This window comes from Onychostoma macrolepis, chromosome 09, assembly GCF_012432095.1.
Source record: "Onychostoma macrolepis isolate SWU-2019 chromosome 09, ASM1243209v1, whole genome shotgun sequence".
In the NCBI taxonomy this organism is placed as follows: domain Eukaryota; kingdom Metazoa; phylum Chordata; class Actinopteri; order Cypriniformes; family Cyprinidae; genus Onychostoma; species Onychostoma macrolepis.
The window spans coordinates 3,216,773-3,240,295 of NC_081163.1; the positions used below are offsets into that span (position 1 = coordinate 3,216,773).

Sequence of the window (23,523 nt, forward strand, 5' to 3'; positions counted from 1 at the left end):
GGAAACTCAGGGTTTTCCGTTTCAAAAGCAGGGTGTCAAGGTCCTGGTCAGGAGCGTAAGCAATGTTTAAATACCTTATTCGGTCATTCACGCTGCAAAAATTATTTTGTATTTTTGTCTTATTTCAGGTACAAATATCTAAAAAGTTAATATGCATTTTATAGATGAAAATTGTCTAAGATATTTAGTCTTGTTTCCTGGGGGACTTTCCTTTTAAGTGCATTTTACATAGGCTAGAACAAGTAAAATTGTCCGCTATAGGGTAAGAAAAATAATCTTAATGCAAACTGAAACAAGAATATTTTGATTTTTTACCCCATTGTCAGCTCATTTGCAAAATAAGAAAAATGCACTTTAAAACATCGGAGATGCAGAGCACATTATAAGTCCGCTGTATGCAGATTTTAAGGAAAGTGTGCATGAAACTCATTACTGTATGGAATGGAAGGATGCCAGATGGAGGAGTAGTAACCACAGCTGTTAAATCAACACAAATTATTCAGTTTTTTTAGTCATCTTTATTTCCTACAAATACAAAAGCAAAAGTTATTCTTCATACAGGATTTTAAAATTCTTCCAATACATGACCATCTCTTCATCTATCAGTGGTTCTGCTGCAGGTTCTTCCTCTGCCTTCTTGCTGTCGACAAGTCAGTAGTTCATTTTATTCTGATATTATAACAGTTATTGACAGTTATTAAGAATCAAAGTTACGCATTGACTCGAAAGTATGCGAATGTCTTTTTGGCGGGAGCCGTTGCCATGGTGAATCATAATTTTGGAGCTCCACTGGTCATGACTTTTCTGAGTCGTGGTGCATGCGCTAAACTCAGACTCAACCTACTCAGAGTTGAATAAACTAACACAATTCAGCCGTTCTGAAACCGAAAACTCAGAGTTTCCTGTCTCACGGTAAGTCAACTCAGAGTTCAAGTTTAAACTCAGAGTTGGTTGAACCTCCTTATTGAAACGGGCCCCTGGTGTCTCATGGATTGTGATCACTTATGCACTTTGTATTAAAAATAAGTTTTCCATTTCAGGAAATAAAAGTCCCACTAGAAAAAGAAACAAAACCTGTCAAATATATGCACACTAGCAGGCTTCAGCATACTTTACAGCCCACATTTAATATTACGTTTTATTTCTCACACAATATTAAAGCCATAAACCGAAGTTTCCATGTGTTTTTTTTTTTTTACTATAGCCAAAATATATATTTTTTAAAACTAAGTAGCACAATTAGCAAAATGTATTTGTCTGCATTAATCTGAAGCTTTAAAGAAGCATTAAAATCAAAAAGCTCATGAGAAGCAAAATCAGTCAGTGTTGGTAGTTGTGTTATATATTTTATTCATGAGTGTTTGGGCACCGACATGTTAGCTTTATGATTGTGGAATCAACTGGTAAAAGCTTTTCCCAGAATGCTCAGCAATGTTCTGTCCATGAGCTATTTTGAGTAGAAATGCATTTACGCAGTTAAATGTCTTTCTGACCTCTGTTGAACGGCTCTATTCAAATCAAGGTACATTAGCTTGACTTCTGCAGCGCCTGTTCAACCCGAAAGCCTCAAATTACCCTCAGCTGAACAACTCTATTGAGACCATCATACAGACAGAGCTGTGTGAACTAGTAAAACAGTAACGCTTGTAAAGTGATAAACATGAACAAAGCAAAATGCTTGAAGTTGTTGTAGGAGAAAATCTGTTGATGTCGTACTGATACTTGGATTATTAAAGCGTCAGTTCTTACATTTAATGTCAATGAGAATTAATTCAGCATTGAAGACAAGACCTTTTTTATCTACAATGCTAAAAGTAAAGATTCTTTATCAGATTCATGATTCCATGAAGAACCTTAAAGGGGTCATGAACTGAGAAATCAAAACTCCCTTGATCTTTTGACAAGGGAAGAAGTCATTGTATTATAAAACATCCTGTAACTAAACTAAACGACGATACTGTGCCGACTATATTGGATCCGACAAGTGTGCGTAACTGTTTTCATTACATGATCACTATTGCTTTGTCTGTTAAACAGATCGTTTGATATGTACTGAGCATTTATGCATTTTTGACCTAAATCACTGCAGCATCCATCCGTGAAGGACGCAGGCTGTCACACAACTGTTAGCCAATCATAGCTGTGGGCGTTTACTTCAGAGTCTACAATCCGCCACGCCCATTAAAACAGAGCGTTCTGATGAGGGGGGTTAAAACCTCTAAATTATGCTGTTTTTTTAATGTAAAAATCTTGATAACACTAAGTGGACCTCAGAGAACCGTACAAAATAAAAAACAAAGGCAGTTCATGACCCCTTTAAAGATCCATGGAATCTTTCCGTTCTATAAAGGTTCTTTAGTTTATTAAAATGTTCGCTCAGTGGCTGCTCTTCCAGCGCTGTATGGCCGTCTTCAGGCTTCTGTTGGCGGTCAGTAGCGTGGTTTGCAAAGGCAGGTTGGTCATCGGGCTGGAGCGATTGGGAGTGTTGATCCAGCTCTCCATCGCCTCTCTTTCATAGGAAAATCCATCTGTTAAAGAACACATCAGGTAATTACACCACTTAAACATGCATTGTTCTCATTGCCATCCAGCGTTTTGTGTTGTGATTTGCAATTGCTCAAACTGATTTGGAGAAAACTTTCTAGCCCAAAATCCACCCAAAATTAATAAAAACTAGCTCAATTTTTCCCTCATCCATCCATGCGAAGGGCCAAAAAAGAAACATTCTCATATATTTTATTACATGTATATGAAAATATATAAAAACTCCTCTTTGTTAATTTTGTTCTTTAATATCCCAATCATGTCTTAATATATTAGATATGTTAAACTGGCAATATGAAAGTATAACATTTTAAATATTTATTATTTAAAATGAAAATATATCATTTTAAAAATTGTAAGCAATTTAAATCCTTTTGAGTGAATTTTGTTTGTAGTGTCCCCATCATGTAATAATATAATATATTAGATAAAATGTTAAAACTGACAATATAAAATTTTAAATTTTATAAAATACTATGTATATATATATATATATATATATATATACTGTATATATATACAGGTGCATCTAAAATAAATTGAATATCGTGAAAAAGTTCATTATTTTTTGTAACATTTCAAAAGTGAAACTTTCATATATTCTAGATTCATTACATGTAAAGTAAAACATTTCATACCATTTTTTTGTTTTAATTTTGATGATTACAGCTTACAGCTCATTAAAGTCAAAAATCCAGTATCTCAAAATATTAGAATATTTCCTAAGATCAATCAAAAAAAGGATTTGCAAAACAGAAAAGTTCAAGTTCAAGTTCTTTAAAGTATGTTGATTTATGCACTCAATACTTGGTCAGGGCTCCTTTAGCACAAACTCCAGCATCAGTGAACAGCCTGTGGCACTTCTGAGGCACTATTGAGCCTTCAGCTCGTCTGGATTGTTGGATCCACTGTTTCACATCTTTCTCTTGAAAATATCCCATAGATTCCGTATGGGCTTCAGGTCAGGCAAGTTGGCTGGCCAATCAAGCACTGTAATATCATGGTCAGCAAACCACTTGGAAGTGGTTTTGGCAGTGTGGGCAGGTGCTAAAGTCCTGCTGGAAAAGGAAATCAGCATCTCCATAAAGCTTGTCAGCAGATGGAAGAATAAAGTGATCCAAAATCTCCTGGTAGACGGCTGCATTGACTTTGGACTTGATAAAACACAATGGACCAACACCAGCAGACGTCACAGCACCCAAATCATCTCTGACTTCAGAAACTTCACACTGGACTTCAAGCAGCTTGGATTCTGTGCCTCTCCACTCTTCCTCCAGACTCCAGACCTTGATTTCCAAATGAAATGCAAAATTTACTTTCATCTGAAAAGAGGACTTTGGACCACTGAGCAACAGTCCAGTTCTTTTTCTCCACAGCCCAGGTAAGATGCTTCTGACGTTGTCTCTGGTTCAGAAGTGGCTTGGTAGCCCTTTTCCTGAAGACGTCTGAGCATGGTGACTCTTGATGCTCTGACTCCAGCTTCAGTTCTCTCCTTGTGAAGCTCTCACAAGTGTTTGAATCGGCTTTGCTTGACTGTATTCTCAAGCTTGCGGTCATCCCTGTTGCTTGTGCACCTTTTCCTACCCAAATTCTTCCTTCCAGTCAACTTTGCATTTAATATGCTTTGATACAGCACTCTGTAAACAGCCACACCTTTCAGTAATGACCTTCTGTGACTTTCCTTCTTTGTGGAGGGTGTCAATGTTCGTCTTCTGGACCATTGCCAAGTCATCAGTCTTCTCCATTATTGTGGTTTCAAAGAACAAGAGATACCCTGAATTTATACTGTAGGGATGGTCATTTATTCAAACTCAAATGTAAATATTCTAATATTCTGAGATACTGGATTTTTGACTTTCATGAGCTGTAAGCTCTAATCATCAAAATTAAAACAAAAAAACTTTTGAAATGTTTTACTTTACATGTAATGAAACTAGAATATATGAAAGTTTCACTTTTTGAAATAAGGTACAAAAATAATGAACCTTTTCATGATATTCTCATTTTTTGAGATGCACATGTATATATATATATATATATATATATATACACACATACACACACACACACACATACACACACTTAATATACATATATAATACACCACATTTTATTATGAATAACAGAACATATGATACTGACATTGCTATCCATAAAATTTTGATAGCCTTGGTAAATTACAAAAGTAGCCAAAAAAAGCAATCCGGCAATTTTTCCCACTTTTTTTTTTTTTTCTCAAAACAGACAAATTGTGCGGGAAAAAACGGGAATCTGGCAACACTGGACAGGAATGACAAATTTAACTAAATTCAGATATTTACATCTAGATTTATCAGGACAAACTGACTTGGATCTGTATATATATACAGGTGCATCTAAAATAAATTGAATATCGTGAAAAAGTTCATTATTTTTTGTAACATTTCAAAAAGTGAAACTTTCATATATTCTAGATTCATTACATGTAAAGTAAAACATTTCATACCATTTTTTTGTTTTAATTTTGATGATTACAGCTTACAGCTCATTAAAGTCAAAAATCCAGTATCTCAAAATATTAGAATATTTCCTAAGATCAATCAAAAAAAGGATTTGCAAAACAGAAAAGTTCAAGTTCAAGTTCTTTAAAGTATGTTGATTTATGCACTCAATACTTGGTCAGGGTTCCTTTAGCACAAACTCCAGCATCAGTGAACAGCCTGTGGCACTTCTGAGGCACTATTGAGCCTTCAGCTCGTCTGGATTGTTGGATCCACTGTTTCACATCTTTCTCTTGAAAATATCCCATAGATTCCGTATGGGCTTCAGGTCAGGCAAGTTGGCTGGCCAATCAAGCACTGTAATATCATGGTCAGCAAACCACTTGGAAGTGGTTTTGGCAGTGTGGGCAGGTGCTAAAGTCCTGCTGGAAAAGGAAATCAGCATCTCCATAAAGCTTGTCAGCAGATGGAAGAATAAAGTGGAAGAAAAAGTAGCCAAAAAAAGCAATCCGGCAATTTTTCCCACTTTTTTTTTTCTTTCTCAAAACAGACAAATTGTGCGGGAAAAAACGGGAATCTGGCAACACTGGACAGGAATGACAAATTTAACTAAATTCAGATATTTACATCTAGATTTATCAGGACAAACTGACTTGGATCTGTATATTTGGATCTGACTTGGATCTGTGTCCTGCACTGACCTGCAGCGATGACGGGGTCCTTCATGAGCTCTCTGGTGATGGGACAGAGGAACTCATCAGGAACATCAGAGTCCATCAGTGAAGATCTCAGATCCTTAATCTTCCTCAGGACTCGACCCCGGAGACCCACCGACTCTACAGGACAGAGAAAACAAGCATATTCAGCTGATGTAAATCCCCCAGCAATATATCTCCAAATATATCTGGCCATCACATGTTACCAAAAAACAAATGACAAACACAGTTTTTGGGCAGAGGAATGTTCCTACTGCTGGTGCCATGTTCAGAACTTTTGCAACTCACTCTTCACACTAAACTGCTGGTGTTTTGCTAATGACTATATAGATTTTATTAGTTATTTCAGTTTTAGATTCAGTTATTTTACTTATTTTATCAAGTCAAAATAAATGAATGAGAAACGTTGCCTTGACAACTAGCTGAAATTAATTGTTTGTTTTTGTACAAATTTAATTTCAGTTAAAGTTTATTTTATTTCAAGTATCAATTTTTGTATGGTTTTACAAGCTTAGCTAACTATCGTAACCCTGGCATGGCTCCGAAACAGTGAGTCATTCTGCAATCGGTTCAATTGATTCAGAGGTTCTAAAAAGCTTTGTTTCTCCCGTCACTAGAGTCCAAAATGAGCACGCAGCAAGAGCCCAATGAGAGAAAGTTTCCTTTGGCAACTTAGAAATTTTGACAATGACAATCTGACTTAAGGAACGCTAAACAAACCGCTATTTGTGTCCTATTTGTGATTTGGGAACTGCAAAAATGAACAAACAGCTTTCCGAACAGAAACAGCATCGGTTGAACAAACAGATAGCCCCGCCCCCAAATCACACCATTGGTTGAGTCAATTTTATGCTCAAAACTAATTTTCCAAGCGCAACTGTTTATAATTTTGAATAAATAAATAACCTATCAATGGCTTATAATATAAATATATATAGATTTTTTTTTTTTATATATTTAAAAAAAATAAAAAAAATTATAGCTTTGTAAAAGGTGATCATCACCAATGAAACCTAATTACTGCGTCACCTGTCCGCTATTCTCATTTATTCATCCTGCATATCATATAGAGTTGTGTCTCATAGACAGCGCTGTCAGCATGCAGCACCTGTCATTTGCAATGAAGAGGTTGTGGATTGCATGAGAAGCTGGAGAGAGATCCATGCATATGTGATCAATATGTAGTCAGACTCTCAAATCAACAGCAGCAGCAGGTTCTGATGACTGCAGCAGCTCTAAATTCATTATCGCAGAGCTAGAGCTCCTCCTGAGGACCCCATCGGACAACCACGAGACTAACAAAAGCATCTGATTGGCTCGAACTGCAGGCTTCATCAACCACAGGTGTTAAACTCAACTAATTAATCTAATCAACCAATCAATCAACTCCCTACAGAGGACAGTCAGAACAAAACAAAGGCTGTTTCAGGCAGTTTGAAGCATTCCGTTTTTAGGTAATAAGTTTTACTAAGTAAATTCATTAGTATTTTAATTATACATTAGTTAATTATACATTCCCTTAATCATCCATCACAATGAGAAAAACCAAATAATATATTTCTGATGTGCAGCAAAAGATAATTGAGCTTCACAAATTAGTGAAGTGGCTTTAAGAAAAGAGCTAGAGCAGTGAAAATTCCCATTTCCACCATCAGGACAATAATTAAGAATTTCCAATCAACATAAAATGTTAGGAAACTGCCTGGAAGAGGACGCGTGTCTATATCGTCCTAATGCACGGTGAGAAGGAGAGTTTGAGCGGCTAAAGACTCTCCAAGGACCACAGCTGGAGAATTGCCGAAAATAGTTGAGTGTCGGAGTCAGAAAACCTTAAACAATAATTGTCAAACAGCACCTACATCTCATCCAAAAACAAACTCCAGCATATTGTTATCAGACACGACTGGAACTTCAAATGGGACTGGCTTCGATGTGGCCGTGGCCTTTAGCCTCCTTGTTAGAGCGCCCGCCTCCCACGCCGGAGACCGCGGCTCGAAGCGGGGAGAGTAGGACCGCAACATTGGTGCCGTGACCCGGATGGGAGTGAGGTTTACAGGGGTGAGTGTAGCAGAGGCCAGCAGGTAAGTGCTGTGCAGGTAAAACCTCACTCCCCGATCTCAAGTGGCGCTCTAACAACTGACGCTAGAGGCCGTAGCCTTTAACCTCCTTGTTAGAGCGCCCGCCTCCCACGCCGGAGACCGCGGCTCGAATCCCGTTCGGAGTGGGGAGAGTAGGACGCGACATATATATATATATATATATATATTAGTGCTGTCAAACGATTAATCACGATAAATCACATCCAAAATAAAAGTTATTATGTTTGCATAATATATGTGTGTTCTGTGTATATTTATTATGTATATATAAATACACACACATACAGTATATATTTTGAAAATATTTGCATGTATTTACATGTCTATATTTATATTCATATAATTTATATTATAAATAAATATATTTAATATATGCACATGCATAACAATATGCATGTGTATATATTTATATATACATAATAAATATACACAGTACACATACATATATTATGTAAAGAAAAACGTTTATTTTGGATGCGATTAATCGTTTGACAGCACTAATATATATATATATATATATATATATATATGCATTTTACATTTATATTATATAAATACATATATAAATGATTAGAATTTAACTATGATTAAACAAATGCTTAAAATTAATAATTCAAATTTGAATAAATAAATGAAAAATTGATTTGCATAAATAATAAAAATGACATTTACATAATACAGTACTATAGAGAATAGAATAAAAATGTAATAATGTAATAGAAATGACATATTTTCTAAATAATACAGATATTCATAATATTAATTTTCCCCAGTATAAATTGGGTCTTTATACATGAAAATATATAGCTGCCTTTTAAATTTTAGAAAGGGGGTTCCTCGCTCAAGTATGATCATATTTGAGGGTCCATGGCATCTAAAAAAAAAATTTCTTCAGGAGTAAAAGTATAATTTGAATGACTTATGAAGAAAATATGTATGGTGTTTTCCAATTCAAAACTCAAAGCTACAGCCCTAGAATGTTATAAGTGGCTGCCAGGGTGTTCTGAGAGCTTTTAAGCATGTTGCTATGCAGTTTACCATGGTAATTTTGTGTAATAGTAATAATAATTGTAAAATAACTAATAAAACATTACATTTGATCTCTCAAACTCATAGAAAAGCATGAAGCATGAAGGACCTGAAACAGGTCTGTGTGTGTTTCCTCACCAATGTTAAACTCAGTGGTCAGTGTCTCTGTGTTTAAGCTGATGAGTTCGGCCCCGTCAATGTTGTGGGCCCTAAACGTGTCCACCAGAGCTTCAAATCCTTCATCACAGAGCCACTCGCTCACATCCTCCTCTGACCAATCGCTGACCAGCGTTCTGGAGTAGCCCAGTGACTTCCTTCCTGTCCACACAAACAGGAAGAGAGTGTGCAGTTGTTCTTTAATTTATTTATATTCTTTCCTTCAACTTGCACCTCATAAGGTGTGCGTTTGCCTTGCCTTGCTTTGTCTTTTCCTTCCTAAACATAAACAAAGCATCTCGTGAACTATTCATATGCCTGTGTACACATTAAAAACATACGGCTTGCTTAGTTTGGCTACATCCTATATTCATCCATTTTAAATCTACAATATATTAATTACATTTGTGTATGCAATGAATATTAAGCAAAATTTTATTACAACCAAAACTGATATATTGCGCCTTGTTTGATTATTAAAAAAACTTAACCAAACAAATTTAGTCTGCTTGTGTGTCGCGTTTGTAGAATAAAGACTAGAATAAAGACAGCATCAAGTAACATAAAAAAAAGTCTGAATCATTTCCGTGAATCAGTTTCAAAACATGATTCAGGCTGAAAATGTTTTGCACGTTTTATTAGAACCCACACGTGTTACTGTATACAATCATTTCATAAACATATATTTATAAATCATCCTTGGTTCGTCTCAAAAGCTCTTTTTAGTAGCTCATTTATCGAATCAGACATGTAATCTAAAGAGACGTTCTCGGTTCAGTAATTGTATGACTCGAGAACCAGATTTAGTTTGATTCGTGAAAGAATCGTTCAGATCAGTTTTGTGAACTACTTCAACCAATTGAAGTATTTTCTGATTTCAAGTTTTCTGATTTTCTGCTACTTTCTTTGTTTTGTTTTATTTTATTCGTGAATGCTAATGGTGAGAAGCTCTTACCTTGGACCGACATTTTCAATGGTTCAGCTAGAAAATAAAGAGAAAGCCATCAGCACAAATGAATGTCATTTTATTGTAAATAGTTTCTGTTTTAGTTTGTGACATCTCTGTAACCCCACTGAGAGAAACTGCACTAACTTTAGGTATTCTGGCGATAATATCAAATACTCATGATAATTTCCTGGAAATATAAAGTGACATAATTAGATAATGTTAATACACTTTTATTTGGCCACTGAGTTTTCTAAGACAGTGTCGTTACACTAGTTTCTTGATTATTTCATGACTTCTGTAAGTGTTCAGACAGTCAAGCTCCTAAGCTAAAGTTTAAAGACGCAGCAAAGTAAGTATTTGTCTTTAAACTTAGGAGCTTGATTCATATCCATGATTCAGTTCAAGTGTGCCTTTTTAATGAATCAATTCAAAACTGATTTTTTTTTGCGTCACCATTCAAAAATGTTCATTAAAGGAGAGATATGGGTTTGTAATGACATGATGAATAATATTAATAACGGCAAAAACTTTGGGGGCAAACTATTGTTTGAACCAAATTTATACAACAGATCGACAGCTGTTCTGTCTAAACTCTTCTAGCTGGTAAAATGATGTTCTTCGTGGCGTCTGTAATCCATGTTTGGATCGCTGCCTCTCTGATCTGGTGACACTGTGTGCCATCTGTCAGCATGCAGTGACTCCACAACCCAACATGCTCGGGGTCACAGAAACACTAATTACTACATGCTCGCTCACACACACACACACACACACACATATATATATATATATATATATATATATATATATATGAAAAAAACTCTCTTGATTCTTATAAATATATTTCACAAGTTAAATAAAACAATAATAAAAAATACAAATATTTTTAAAATATTCAATAAAATAATATAAAGAATTATTTATCAATTATGAATTACAAAATAAAACATTTTAATAGTAAAATTAAGGTCAACAACTCAATCACAACGATGAACCCAAATTACACAAATGTTCCAGGTTTAATACAAGTTAAATAGTAAGTGCAATTTTTACTTTTATTAAAAAACTGAGGGACAAAATTATTTTTCTGTGATAATCGACATCATAACAATTCATTAAATTTCACTTGTGTTGAATTGGGAGCATTCGTTTAAACTCTGCACATTGATCTAGTGGTCAGACGGTCAAACAGCTGTGTCAGTATTCATGTGTGGTTTATAGTTCAACAGAAGCAGATGGACTTACATGCTTCAGCATTTCCATCTCCAATTCTCCAGATATTCACCGTCTTATCCATAGAGCCAGATGCAAACATCAACATGCAGGGAGAGAATGCACATGCAGTCACATATCTGCAGCAGAGAGACAGAGAAATACAATAAAAGTCAGATACACACTGCAGTTTAGATATATGTGTGAATACACTGCAAAAAAAAAAACAGACACTTCTGTAAAATAAGAAAAAAGAAAAGTTGAGCCAACTTAAAATTAAGGTAACCAGCTTCAGCAGATTTTTGAGTTTGCTCAACTTATTTTTGTGGGAGATTCTCAAATTTTTGTTGTATAAATGTAGCAGAGGCCAGCGGGTAAGTGCTGTGCAGGTAAAACCTCACTCCCCGATCTCAAGTGGCGCTCTAGTGACTGACGCTGGAGACCGTGGTCCGAATCTCGTTCGTCGCGGGGCGAGTAGGACTTAAACTTAAAACGACAAGTTGAGAAAACTCAAAAATCTGCACAACAAGTGACTTTTTTTTTTTTATGAATGAGTCACGGAATCACTGATTCTTTCAACCGATTCGATTAAAAACATTGATACATCCAGGAATGTAACAAGCCACTGTCTATGAGAGTCACTGAATCATTCACACAAAAGATTTGTTCAAAAACACTGATTAATTTGTGACCATCTATATGAGTGGATCATAGAATCATTCACGCAAATGATTCATTCAAGAACGAAACATGCAGCTGCCTACGAGAGTCACTGAATCTTGCACGCAAGTAATTCATTCAATAACTCTGATTCATTCAAGAACAAAACAAGCGACTGTGTCTGAGAGTCTGTGAATCTTGCACACAAACGATTTGTTCTTAAACACCGATTCATTCAGGAACGAAAGTTGCTGTCTATATAAATGAGTAACTGAATCATTCACTCAAACAATTTGTTCAAAAACACAAACATAATCAGTAACGAAGCAAGCAACTGTCTATGTGACTGTCTATGTGTGAGTCACTGAATCACTCACTCAGCCAGTTCGTTCAAAAATCTTTCACTGATTTGTTCATTCAGTATAATGCCATAATGTATAATTATTCTTTCTCTAAATTAATATGAACTCGCAGCAAATTTGTAATAATAGAACAACTGAAATGTTTTGAAACTAATGAAGTTAATAATAATAATTAATGAATCAGCTAAGACAGAAACCTAGCTAAGACAGAACTGCTTGTAGTTTCAGCGAACCCATCACTTCATCACAATTTCACCATCCAGTTACGCTCATCAATCATAACTCCTTCAAAAACAGCCAGAAACCTTGGAGTCATGATAAGCTGACTTTCTCAGACCACATTGCTAAAACTGCCCGGTCCTGCAGATTTGCTTTATACAATATTAGGAAGATTTGGCCCTTTCTCTCGGAACATGCTTCACAACTCCTTGTTCAAGCTCTTGTTCTGTCCAGGCTGAACTATTGCAATGCTCTCCAGCCAGTTCTATCAAACCTTTACAATTAATCTTTAATGAGACGAAAAGAACGCACATCACACCTCTGTTTATCAATTTGCACTGGCTACCAATAGCTGCTCGCATAAAATTCAAGGCATTAATGTTTGGCTACAAAAGCACCACTGGCTCTGCACCACTTTACCTAAATTCATTACTTCAGACTTATGTGCCTCTAGAAGCTTGCGTTCTGCAAGTGAACGACGCTTTATTGTTCATCCCAAAGAGGCACAAAATCACTTTCACTGACTTTTACATTAACTGTTCCCTCCTGGTGGAATGACCTGCCCAACTCAATCCCAGCAGCTGAGTCCTTAGCCATCTTCAAGAATCGGCTACAAACACATCTCTTCCATCTTTATTTGACCCTCTAACTCTAGCTCTCGCTATTCTAATTCTATTTTATCTATCTGTCTTCTTTTTATTTAAAAGAAAACACACACACATTTGACCCTCTATCAATTGCATATTTATTCTCTAACTGCTAGCTTTTCTTAAATACTAGCTTTCTTTTTTTCTATTCTATCTACTCGTTTCTTTAAAAAAAAAAAAATCCCTTGCTACATGTACTGCGTTAGGATAACTGAGACTTGTCATAGCTCTTGCATATCATTGCTCTTTTGTTGGTTTTGATTGCTTCCATTGTCCTCATTTGTAAGTCGCTTTGGATAAAAGCATCTGCTAAATGACTAAATGTACTGTAAATGTAATTGTAAATGAAAATATTATGGAACTGTATAGGATTTGAATTGGAATGTGAAAGGTATTTTCATTTCAGTTTAGAATGGAACGGAACTCTGTATCAGAATTCTGTATTAATCTGCAGTGTGACTCTGGCTGGATTCATATGAAGAGATTCAGAAACTCACCTGTCATGCTGCGTCAGAGTGTGTAGAAGTTCTCCATGATTCTGTTCACACACACACACACACAGAGAGAGTTTCATCGTGTTTTTGGAGCATTAGCTGCAGGTGACAGAGCATCTTAACCACATAGGCTACTCTGATTGATCAATTAATGAACAGATACAGGCAGACAGCCAGAGAAGGACAGAGAGATTTATGATGTGTTTTATAAACCTGTCAGCACATACTATATGTCATCCATAAACACATCAATCACGCCATACAGTTGATACTGAATGATTAAATACAAAACCTAATTGCATTTTGGCAAAGCATAAATTTTGGATCTCTAAATCACATGGTTTTGGAATACTTAATCATAAATAATCTTCCATTAAATCGAACTCTGGTTTCTTTCCCAAACCTTTGCTGGGAAATTATGCTGCATGTATAAAAGGTTATGGGGTTAATGAAAATGCATGACTTTTTTTAATAAGTTTTTTTTTTTTAAATGCTCTACTGCATAAAGTCCAAGAACTGTCCAAGTCCCATTTCTTCTTCTGTATCTGTGGTCATTAATAGATGCATTTTGTGGTGGTTTATTCACAGTATTTTTGATGCAATAACCTCAAAACATCAAAATAAAGGCATCAATCACTCACCACATCGTATACGGTCACTGTTTTATCAACAGACCTGAAAATAGAGCCAAATAAAACCCATATTTAACATCATGCTTTTGTTTGTCACCAGCATCTGAACTCAGATCTTTGTTCCTTAAAACGGCTGAAATCCAGCCTGTTATGGATTTAGTTAGTGTTTGAATGTACTGCTGTATTAAACACTGAGATCAGAACCTGACACCACAGATCCACCTGCTGGTCAAACTGCACAAAAACATGCAAAATAAAATATACTGTGAAAAATAAAACAAAATAGAAATATTAGATCCTAAAAACTTAAACTTGGTTAAAAAGCTTGGTTAATTTAGCCTCGGCTGAAATTAACTGAATTAAACTTTTAAGTTCAAGTACTAAAATTGCTAAAAATGTGTTTCATTTTTTAAATAATTTAAAGCTAAATAGAAATATTAAAAGAAAATTATTAAAAATGACAAAAGCACATTAAAAATGACTAACAAATGCTAATAAAATTTAATCTAAACAAAATTATTAATAAATACTATAATAGTATATAAATAATACTAAGGTAACTAAAATAACACTGAATAGTAGGCAAAAAAACAATATATATTGTGCAGTAAATACAGGTAAACTTCAACATTTTTGATCATTTGTCTATAGTTTTTTTTTTTTTTTTAAACATGCTAAAATATTATGTCTCTTCACACTGTGCAAAGTAAAACTCTAAAACTCTACTAAACAAAACAATATATAATAATATAATAATAATTTAAAAAGTAATAAATATTAAGTACAAAAACATTAGCTGTATTCACTCTATTCAGTAAAGTGAGCTAGTATTTGGCAGCAGTAGTGATGTGATGAGTGGGCGGGGCTTACCCAGAGACGAGCAGCTGTCCGTCAAATGAGAACGCACAGCAGAGGACAGGAGCAGACTGAGCAGAGAGAGTATAGAGCAGTGACATCTCATAACCTGCGCATAAACACACACACTGAAGCACTGTGGGAAAACATACCTCTTCATGTTTGATGCAAATTCAATGCTATTTAGTGACTCTGAGTTCTGTTCTAAAACCTAGTGAGCTGCCTAACTAGATAGCATTTTATGATATAATAGGAGCAGTGCATAGGATGTTTTAAAAGGCAGTGCTTTTCTTCAAGGCAGTATGTTCCTTCTTGCAAAAGGCAATCCCATAATGCATTGTGACAAAATAGACCCAATGTGCAAAAAGTGAAGTGGGGAAAAATGTTGATTACAAATATACGCCATACAATTCTTAAAAAAAAAAAAAACAGTAAATTATTTAAAAACAAATTCAGATTTCACACAGAAGATCTATGTTTTTTATATATAAAAAGTAGCCATCGTAAATTTTGAAACTTGAAAAGCTCCAGCAGAAAAAATAAGCAAAAGTTTATTATATATAAAAATTTTTTAAATTCTGTAGAATATACTTATGTAAATAGTTAAACACTAATATTGTTATAATAAAAATATAGATATTTTCAGTTCTGGCACCTAATTAAAAAAAAAAAGCTTTATTGTTTATTATTGTTATTTTTTATTTTATGATTTCATTTTAATTTTAGTTAAAGTTTTAGTCATTTTGTTGTCTGTTATTTTCATTTTTATAAATTTTTGTTAATATTAAATATATTTATATACTGTAGTTGTCATTAATCTTTATTTCAGTTTTAGTTTGAATTTTTTTAGTACATTAAATGTACTAAATGAAAATAAGATATGTTGAAATAAGAAACTTCACAAATAAAAAAATTAAAAAATTAATTTCAACATACATTTTTTGCCCCATTTTTCATGAGCTGAACTCAAAGATCTAAGACTTTTTCTATGTACACAAAAGGCCTATTTCTCTCAAATATTGTTCACAAATCTGTCTAAATCTGTGTTAGTGAGCACTTCTCCTTTGCCGAGGTACTCCATCCACCTCACAGGTGTGGCATTTTATTGTGTCCAGCCTAAGGCACACCTGTGCAATAATCATGCTGTCTAATCAGCATCTTGATATGCCACACCTGTGAGGTGGATGGAGTATCTCGGCAAAGGAGAAGTGCTCACTAACACAGATTTAGACAGATTTGTGAACAATATTTGAGAGAAATAGGCCTTTTGTGTACATAGAAAAAGTCTTAGATCTTTGAGTTCAGCTCATGAAAAATGGGGGCAAAAACAAAAGTGTTGCGTTTATAATTTTGTTCAGTGTATGTTGCCAAAGACACATGCACTTGGTTAAACCATTTACTTGAGCTCAGAATTCACTTTAGATCAACTAAATTAAATCAATCACTCAGACAGGCAATATAAAGAACTCTGAAACACAAGCGAGCTGGAATCACTGATAACGTCAGTCAGAAAATGAAACATCATGCATATTCTGCCTCCACACACACACACACAGAGCAATTTCCTGCGAGACAGTGAGACACAATATCCCAGCAACCCCTGTGATTGACGGCTGCTTATCTGCATGTGCGTAAAACAAAAGTGTGATTCCCAGCAGGCACTGGACGCACATGGCAGTCAGACGCGACCGTTGCCACAGCGACAGACAGACAAAGCCCACTCTGACGCCTGCTTCTGAGGATTATGGATTAAATAGCGGGTGTTCAGCAAAACTATTATTACAGCTAAAACAATCAATCATAACCATTCACTCACAGAACTACTCTCATGACTTCTACTATACATTCACACCTAAATTAGATTTGGTCCAAATCCAAAGTCGAAACCATGTCTTGAACACATCTTGTTTTTGACACATCTTTTTGCTTCCGGCTTCGCTACTGTTTGGACGCTCTTGCTTACTGCTCTGCGCTTTGCTCCCTGCTTATGTACTTTTCTATATGAATATGCACACATATACTCTATTAATGTTTCTTGTCTGGTCAAATTCAATTATGAATTACACAAAAAGCATATGCAGTCTGAACGGTAAAATGACAGAATTTGGAAACGATTCAGTGTGAACTGTCACTTTGATTACTTTTTGCCCCTTTCTACAATGACAGGTAGTATTTTCTGGAAGCTTGTTTCCACTACGAGACTAATTGTGATATATAAAATCAGAGTTGCAAGGCAAAAAGTCCAAATTGTGAAATGAAAAGTTGCAAAAAATTACCTTATTTATTTTTTTCATCCTTTGAATAATTGTCTTACTTTTTCTTTAATGCAATATTTAAGTTTAAAACCTAATGTTGGCTTCACTTCTGATCCAATTTCAGTGCAATATTTGTAAAATCTCAGTGTGTTCAGTCAGTCCTGCTGGAGAATATTTTCAGTCATTGATTCCCTCAGTTTAAGCTTTTTTTTTGAGATTGAATGCCGGGTGCAGTGATAGAGACAGAGAGCGCGAGTACCTGCTGTTGCATGCTGGGAAATAATCCATATCCTTAGTCTGTTATCCTGCCCACCAGAGGCCAATCGAAACTTGACTGTCTGGCCATCTGAAAACACACACACACACACACACACACACACACACACACACATACACACACCTTTACTTAGCTATCTAAATGACTGTACAAACTGTATTTTGTATTGCCCTACACCCAACCCTACCCTTTAGGAAACTTTCTGCATTTTTACAATTAAAAAAACAACAACTTTGTTTACCTTATTTTTAAAGCAGTTTTACAAATGAGAACGTCCCCAAAGGGAGGTTTTTGGAGATTTTGTCAGGTTTAGCTCACTTTTGGGTACAAATTTGTCCTCAAAATATAGTTAAGTAGGCGCACACACACACACACACACACACACACACACACAGCAGAGTATGACTAATCAAGATTATCATGATGTTTGAGTTCCCTGTAAAGAAAATTACAGTATATTCACTCCTGTAATTTAACCTCACAACAAATGTGAATATAATTACACTTATAAACAACTCTAATCATTTCCTCCCATAAACTGATCCTGAACAGATGGACGTGAAGAGAAAGACTGTTTTGGACTAGGTCAAAAGCATTTCTAGTCTCATTAAATTGTTGTTGTTTATCAGCAAGTTTGCAGCTTATTTTGGGCACTTAAAGAGCGCCCAGACTGGATTTTGAGCTCCATTCACTTTTACTGATCCGAAAGCAAACACGGGGGAGTGAAAAACACAAGCACAGGCCAAGAAGTTTCATATTTTTTCTCAAATTCAAGTTGAATTTTGACTACTGATTTTGCAGTGTTAATATTTTGAGTTTATCAATATTTGCTAGTTCTGACATATTCTTTATATAAAAACAACAACAACAACAGTAAAAGCTGAAAAGACTGACATGTAGTTGCATGTAGATGCTTATCAACAGCTGTCAACATAATCAAACTGATTTTACAATAAAAATAGCTCATAGCATATGTGTCATGTTACACATTCATCTGATCTGATATTTCATTTTATGGCTGTTTGAGAAAAATTATTATTATTATTATTACTACTTTGTCTTTGTCTGCTTTAAGTAAAGTAACATGAGTAACATTATGTTACTATATACTTATAACACAATACATTATAACTATGGGAAATATAATCCATAGTAGTTTAGATGGATGCAACATGTTCATTGTGTGTTATAAATCATCATACTCTTAAAAGCTATAACCACAAATATCTAAATATTATAATACATTAAAACTGTTCTTATGAATATTCATGAGATGATACAACATATAAGTTTTTTTTTTTTATAATGCATTGTGCATTCGTTGTAATACCTTAAGAATACACTTATAATGTATTATAAATACAGGCTTCATAGAAAGTGTTACCCTGTTTCAATTACATATGTCTGACATTAAGATTATTAGCTCATGTTAAAACTGTGTAATCCAAATAGATGGATATTTTATGTGTAATTCAAAATAATCCCTAGGTGTAAAATAAAATAAAATAAAATAAAGTTAAGAAATAAAATGGGATTATTTGCAGAGTTATTATACTTAGCTAAAACTAAAATTAAAACTAATACTAAACCATTTAAAAACCTGTTACTTGAAATAAAATATAAAATGTTTAATTTTTTTTATATTAGAAACTAGAGACTTCGTTTCTCATTTTCTTTTACTTTAACTTGACATACACAAATAGCTAAACGGAATTTTTTTTTTTTTTTTTTTTTAAACTAATAATAAAAAACAAATGAATGGACATTTTTTAAGAAATTTATAAAAATCTTAGATTTAGGCCTAAACATTTTTTTTTTTTGACTGCAGACTGTTCCACCATAATGGAAAAATTCAAATTTCAAATAAGAGCATAACAATGGGAAACAAAAAAATGATTTTGCTTTATTTTAATGTCAGTCAGGTGGTGTTTTTCTGTCTAAACTGGCGTTTTTGTGGCCAGATTAAGCTGCAATATGGACCAGACTTCTGTCTCCAGCAGAGGGTGTAATAATAATCATATTACACTGATTGGACTGTGTTACCCATGCTCATCTGAGGGCAGAAGTGGCAGCAGTTGACTCCCAGATCATGAGCTTCTCTCTGCATGTGTAAAGTCTTCACACTCAGCGTCCAGAGATGAAGTTCACCCTGACTGGAGCCTGTGATGAACATCTGTCCACACGGTGAGAAACAGCAGGCCAGGACGCTGCCCTCACTGACTTTAGCACATCTGCAGGTGACACACACATCACACAGCAAACAAACACTTGATGGACTTCTGTATGTTCTGTATTCATGAAAAGACAATTATATATTACTCAACGCATAAGTGTAGTATTTGTTAAAAATAATGTAGGTGTAATAAACTGAAATAAAATAAAGAAAAAAAAATATATATAGGGATTGTTTTCAGGGTTATTATCCTTACTAAATCTAAATCAATAAAAAATTGTTATTGTTACTTGGAATAAAATATATAACTGACAAAAGAAAATTTATAGAAAAATGTTTAACTTATTTTATTATTTAAAACCTTTAAGTAAATATAAAGCTGAAATAAAAAGAATTATATATATATATATATATATATATATATATATATATGTAGGTGTATGTGTGTGTGTGTGTGTGTGTGTGTGTACAGTATTTATATATACATATAAAATCATAAACATCACAAAAAAAAAAAACTTTAACTTGAAATGAAAGGGAACAAATAATTTTTAAAGCATATTATTTATATTATATTTATTGATTTATTTATTTAAAATAAACTATAGGGAACAGAAAAGTTCTTGTAATTGAAACATCATCTACAAATGAAGATATAATGCTTGTTAATATTTTCGAGTTAGTCTATTATATGTCAGCTATATGGTTTTAAAACCTTTTATAAAATGGTTTAAATTATTATTAGCTAATGTAGTGTCCTCTTAATGTTAATATAACGTCGTGTCAGTATATTTCCTCAATTCTATTTCTCTACATTAATGCTTCTTTAATGTTGTAATGTTATGTTTGTAATGTTATTACGACTTGACATTAATGCTTTTTTTATTTTATTTTAATTGTGACTCTGAAACACAAAAGCAGTCATGAGTAGCAATAGCCAAAAATACAATGTATGGGTCAAAATGATTGATTTTTCTTTTATGCCAAAAATCATTAGGATATTAAGTAAAGAACATGTTCCATGAAGATATTTTGTAAATTTCTTACCGTAAATACACCAAAACTTCATTTTTGATTAGTAATATGCATTGCTAAGAACTTCATCTGGACAACTTTAAAGGTGATTTTCTCAATATTTTGATTTTTTTTGCACCCTCAGATTCCAGATTTTCAAATAGTTGTTTTCTCAGCCAAATATTGTCCGATCTTAACAAACCATACATCAATGGAAAGATTATTTATTCAGCTTAAATAAATCTCAAAACAAATGACCCTTATGGTCCAGGGTCACAATTGAGAAATGAAGTGTACCTTTGCAGCGTCTTTGACGTCACATCCCAGACCGCCACAGTCCCGTCGCACGCGCCGGACAGCAGGGAGCGCGCGTCAGGGGAGAACGCGCAGACTCGAACGGGAGCGCGCGCCGGGTGCTCCAGCGCGGCCACGGCTGCGCCCGTGCACGTGCTCCAGAGGATGGTGCGCGCGTCCGTGGAGCAGGACGCCAGATAGCGGCCGCAGCTACTGAAGCAGCAGCAGTGAACGCCGTACGCGTGCGCGCGCAGAGGAGAGAAGCGCAGCTCGCGGAAGTCCTCGCAGGAATACACGCGCACGGTTTTGTCTCCGGAGCACGAGGCCAGAAAACGGTCCGAGAGCGCGAGGCAGTTCACGTCGTCACGATGGTCCTGAAGAGAGCAGAGCAGCGATGCCATGATGACCATCTGTGAGAGGAAACACGTGTTACATCTCTTGACAGACTGGATAAAATGAGTCTGACGACAATATTAAAACATACTATACAGTAGTCAAAGTTGTCCTAAGACAAGAACGCATTTTGGTTTTAGGACAACTTTGATGAAAGGTTTTGATCCACCTCAAATGTTGACTAGTGTATTTTAATATATATATATATATATATATATATATATATATATATAAAATACATAATTAAAATAAAAAATTGATTTAAAAATTATTTTAAATAATTTAAATCCATTCTGTTTGAGTGCATGTTGTTCTTTTCCATGTTCCCATCATTATGTCTTAAACATTAAAGTATATAATATATATGTAATTTTTATATTATAATACTTAATATTATTGCAGTATTTCTGTAATATATTTAAAATAAAAAGTAAATTAATTTAAAAACATTTTAATATATTTAAAATTCTAATATACCTTTTAAAAATTATAATTTAAATCCTTTTAATTAGTGTAATTTGTTCTTTTTTAATGTCCCCATCATTGTCTTAATGTTATATAAAATGTTAAACTGACAGTAAGTATTTTAATGAGTATATAATATTTGAAATAAGAGTTAAATTTGTATATAGTCTAGCTGTTTTATACACAGCTTGACACAAATTGACAATTTATTCATTAATTCCTTATGAACAAAATATGTTTTCTTGTGAAAATTAATTGATAATCAAGTTATTTTCCTGTGGCCTCAATATTACTTTCCATCATCTTGTGTTTTAACAAAGTATCATTGTCCAGGCAGGATAACTGCAGCACAAACATCCCTTAGTATTATCAATGGATTTGATTAATGTGGTGTTTACACAAATGTTTAAAATATGAACATGAACTTCACATTGATCTCTTCATATAAACTAACTGTAAATCCCTCACTGAGCAACAACTAGCTGTCTGCTTGTGTGAATAACCAGATCATTATAGATATTTAACATCTGAACCACAAATCTGATAAACCCTTTTATATAGATACATAAAATGTAAATTACATGGTAATTTTTCAAAAGTTAAAGTTCAAAAGGTTCAGGAATGACTCACCTCATGGCAGAAGATTCACATGAAGACTGTTTTTAAAACCCCGAAAATACATTTAAGTAAATCAATATCTGGAAATGCACAACTTTAACACAATAACCCATATAAAACAGAGGTTATACAGCTATATGTTAAGCAAACATACACAGAGAATGATTCCTGAAGCTCAGGCCTCTGTGAACCTCCCTTCCAAACACTTCCTGCTGTGATACGGTGCAGGAACGTCACATGACCGAGTCTGTTGTCTGGGATACATGATAATTCACTGCAGTATCCACTCATAAACGCCCCTGAGGTTATCTGAGCTTCACGCAGCACCTGTACAAACAGGTCAACCAACGAGAGACTCATATTTCTGTCGCATGGACCAACGCAAAACAAAACAAAACATAAAATAACATTATAAAATGACATAAAATAACAAAACAACTTAAAAACAATATAAAATAAAAAAATAAATATTATCATCATCATTATTAATAAATACACCACCAAAAGACTGGAAATTATATTATTTTAAATAAAAGACTGGTCATAATCTACTTTACAATGACTGTTTGGATAAAATAAAATAAATTATTACCATCAATAAGTATATCACTAAAAGGCTGAAAATATATATTTTTTTAAATAAATGACTAGTTATAATCTACTTGACTACGATGACTGTTTGGATAAAACTGGATAAAATAAAATTAATAATAATAATAATTATTATTATTTACATTATTATTATTATTATCAATAAATATATAACTAAAAGGCTGAAAATAGTGTTTTTTATTTTTAAATAAATGAGCAATCATAATCTACTTGACTACAATGACTAATTGAAATAATAAAAATATTGCTTTTTTAAAATAAATGAAAGTAAAAAATTAAATATAAAAATGGACAAGAATTAAATAACCACTGAATGAACCAATGGAGAGACTCATCATAATTCTATTGCAGGAGTAGATTTGAGAAGG

At 34.1% G+C, this 23,523-nt stretch overlaps 1 protein-coding gene across 2 annotated transcripts; it reads right to left on the bottom strand.

The window, feature by feature from the left end:
- Positions 1-526: 526 nt before the first annotated feature.
- Positions 527-22,738, bottom strand: LOC131546485 (WD repeat, SAM and U-box domain-containing protein 1-like). Of its 2 annotated transcripts, XR_009272721.1 has the most exons (13): positions 22,556-22,738; positions 21,071-21,477; positions 19,630-19,817; positions 17,569-17,655; positions 15,070-15,163; positions 14,209-14,242; positions 13,571-13,611; positions 11,219-11,325; positions 9,980-10,006; positions 9,007-9,186; positions 5,726-5,860; positions 5,199-5,449; positions 2,406-2,528 (listed from the first exon to the last, which is right to left on the bottom strand). XR_009272721.1 is itself a non-coding variant. In XM_058786061.1 (12 exons), exons 2-12 carry the CDS (start codon positions 21,475-21,477, stop codon positions 2,377-2,379), a joined length of 1,452 nt encoding a protein of 483 aa, XP_058642044.1. In that variant the 5' UTR covers positions 22,556-22,738; the 3' UTR covers positions 527-2,376. The 2 variants fall into 2 exon arrangements, 1 of the variants encoding a protein (XP_058642044.1); XM_058786061.1 differs by lacking the exon at positions 5,199-5,449 and having other exon boundaries at positions 527-2,528.
- Between the last annotated feature and the right edge of the window lie 785 nt (positions 22,739-23,523).

Bases quoted from the DNA above. Each gene is read 5' to 3' on its own strand.
- LOC131546485 (XM_058786061.1), bottom strand. From the start codon at position 21,477: ATGGTCATCATGGCATCGCTGCTCTGCTCTCTTCAGGACCATCGTGAC. The intron at 19,818-21,070 runs GTACACTTCATT...TGTCACCTGCAG, and splicing joins ACGTCAAAGACGCTGCAAAG to ATGTGCTAAAGTCAGTGAGG. The intron at 14,243-15,069 runs GTAAGCCCCGCC...CTCTATTTTCAG, and splicing joins GGACAGCTGCTCGTCTCTGG to GTCTGTTGATAAAACAGTGA.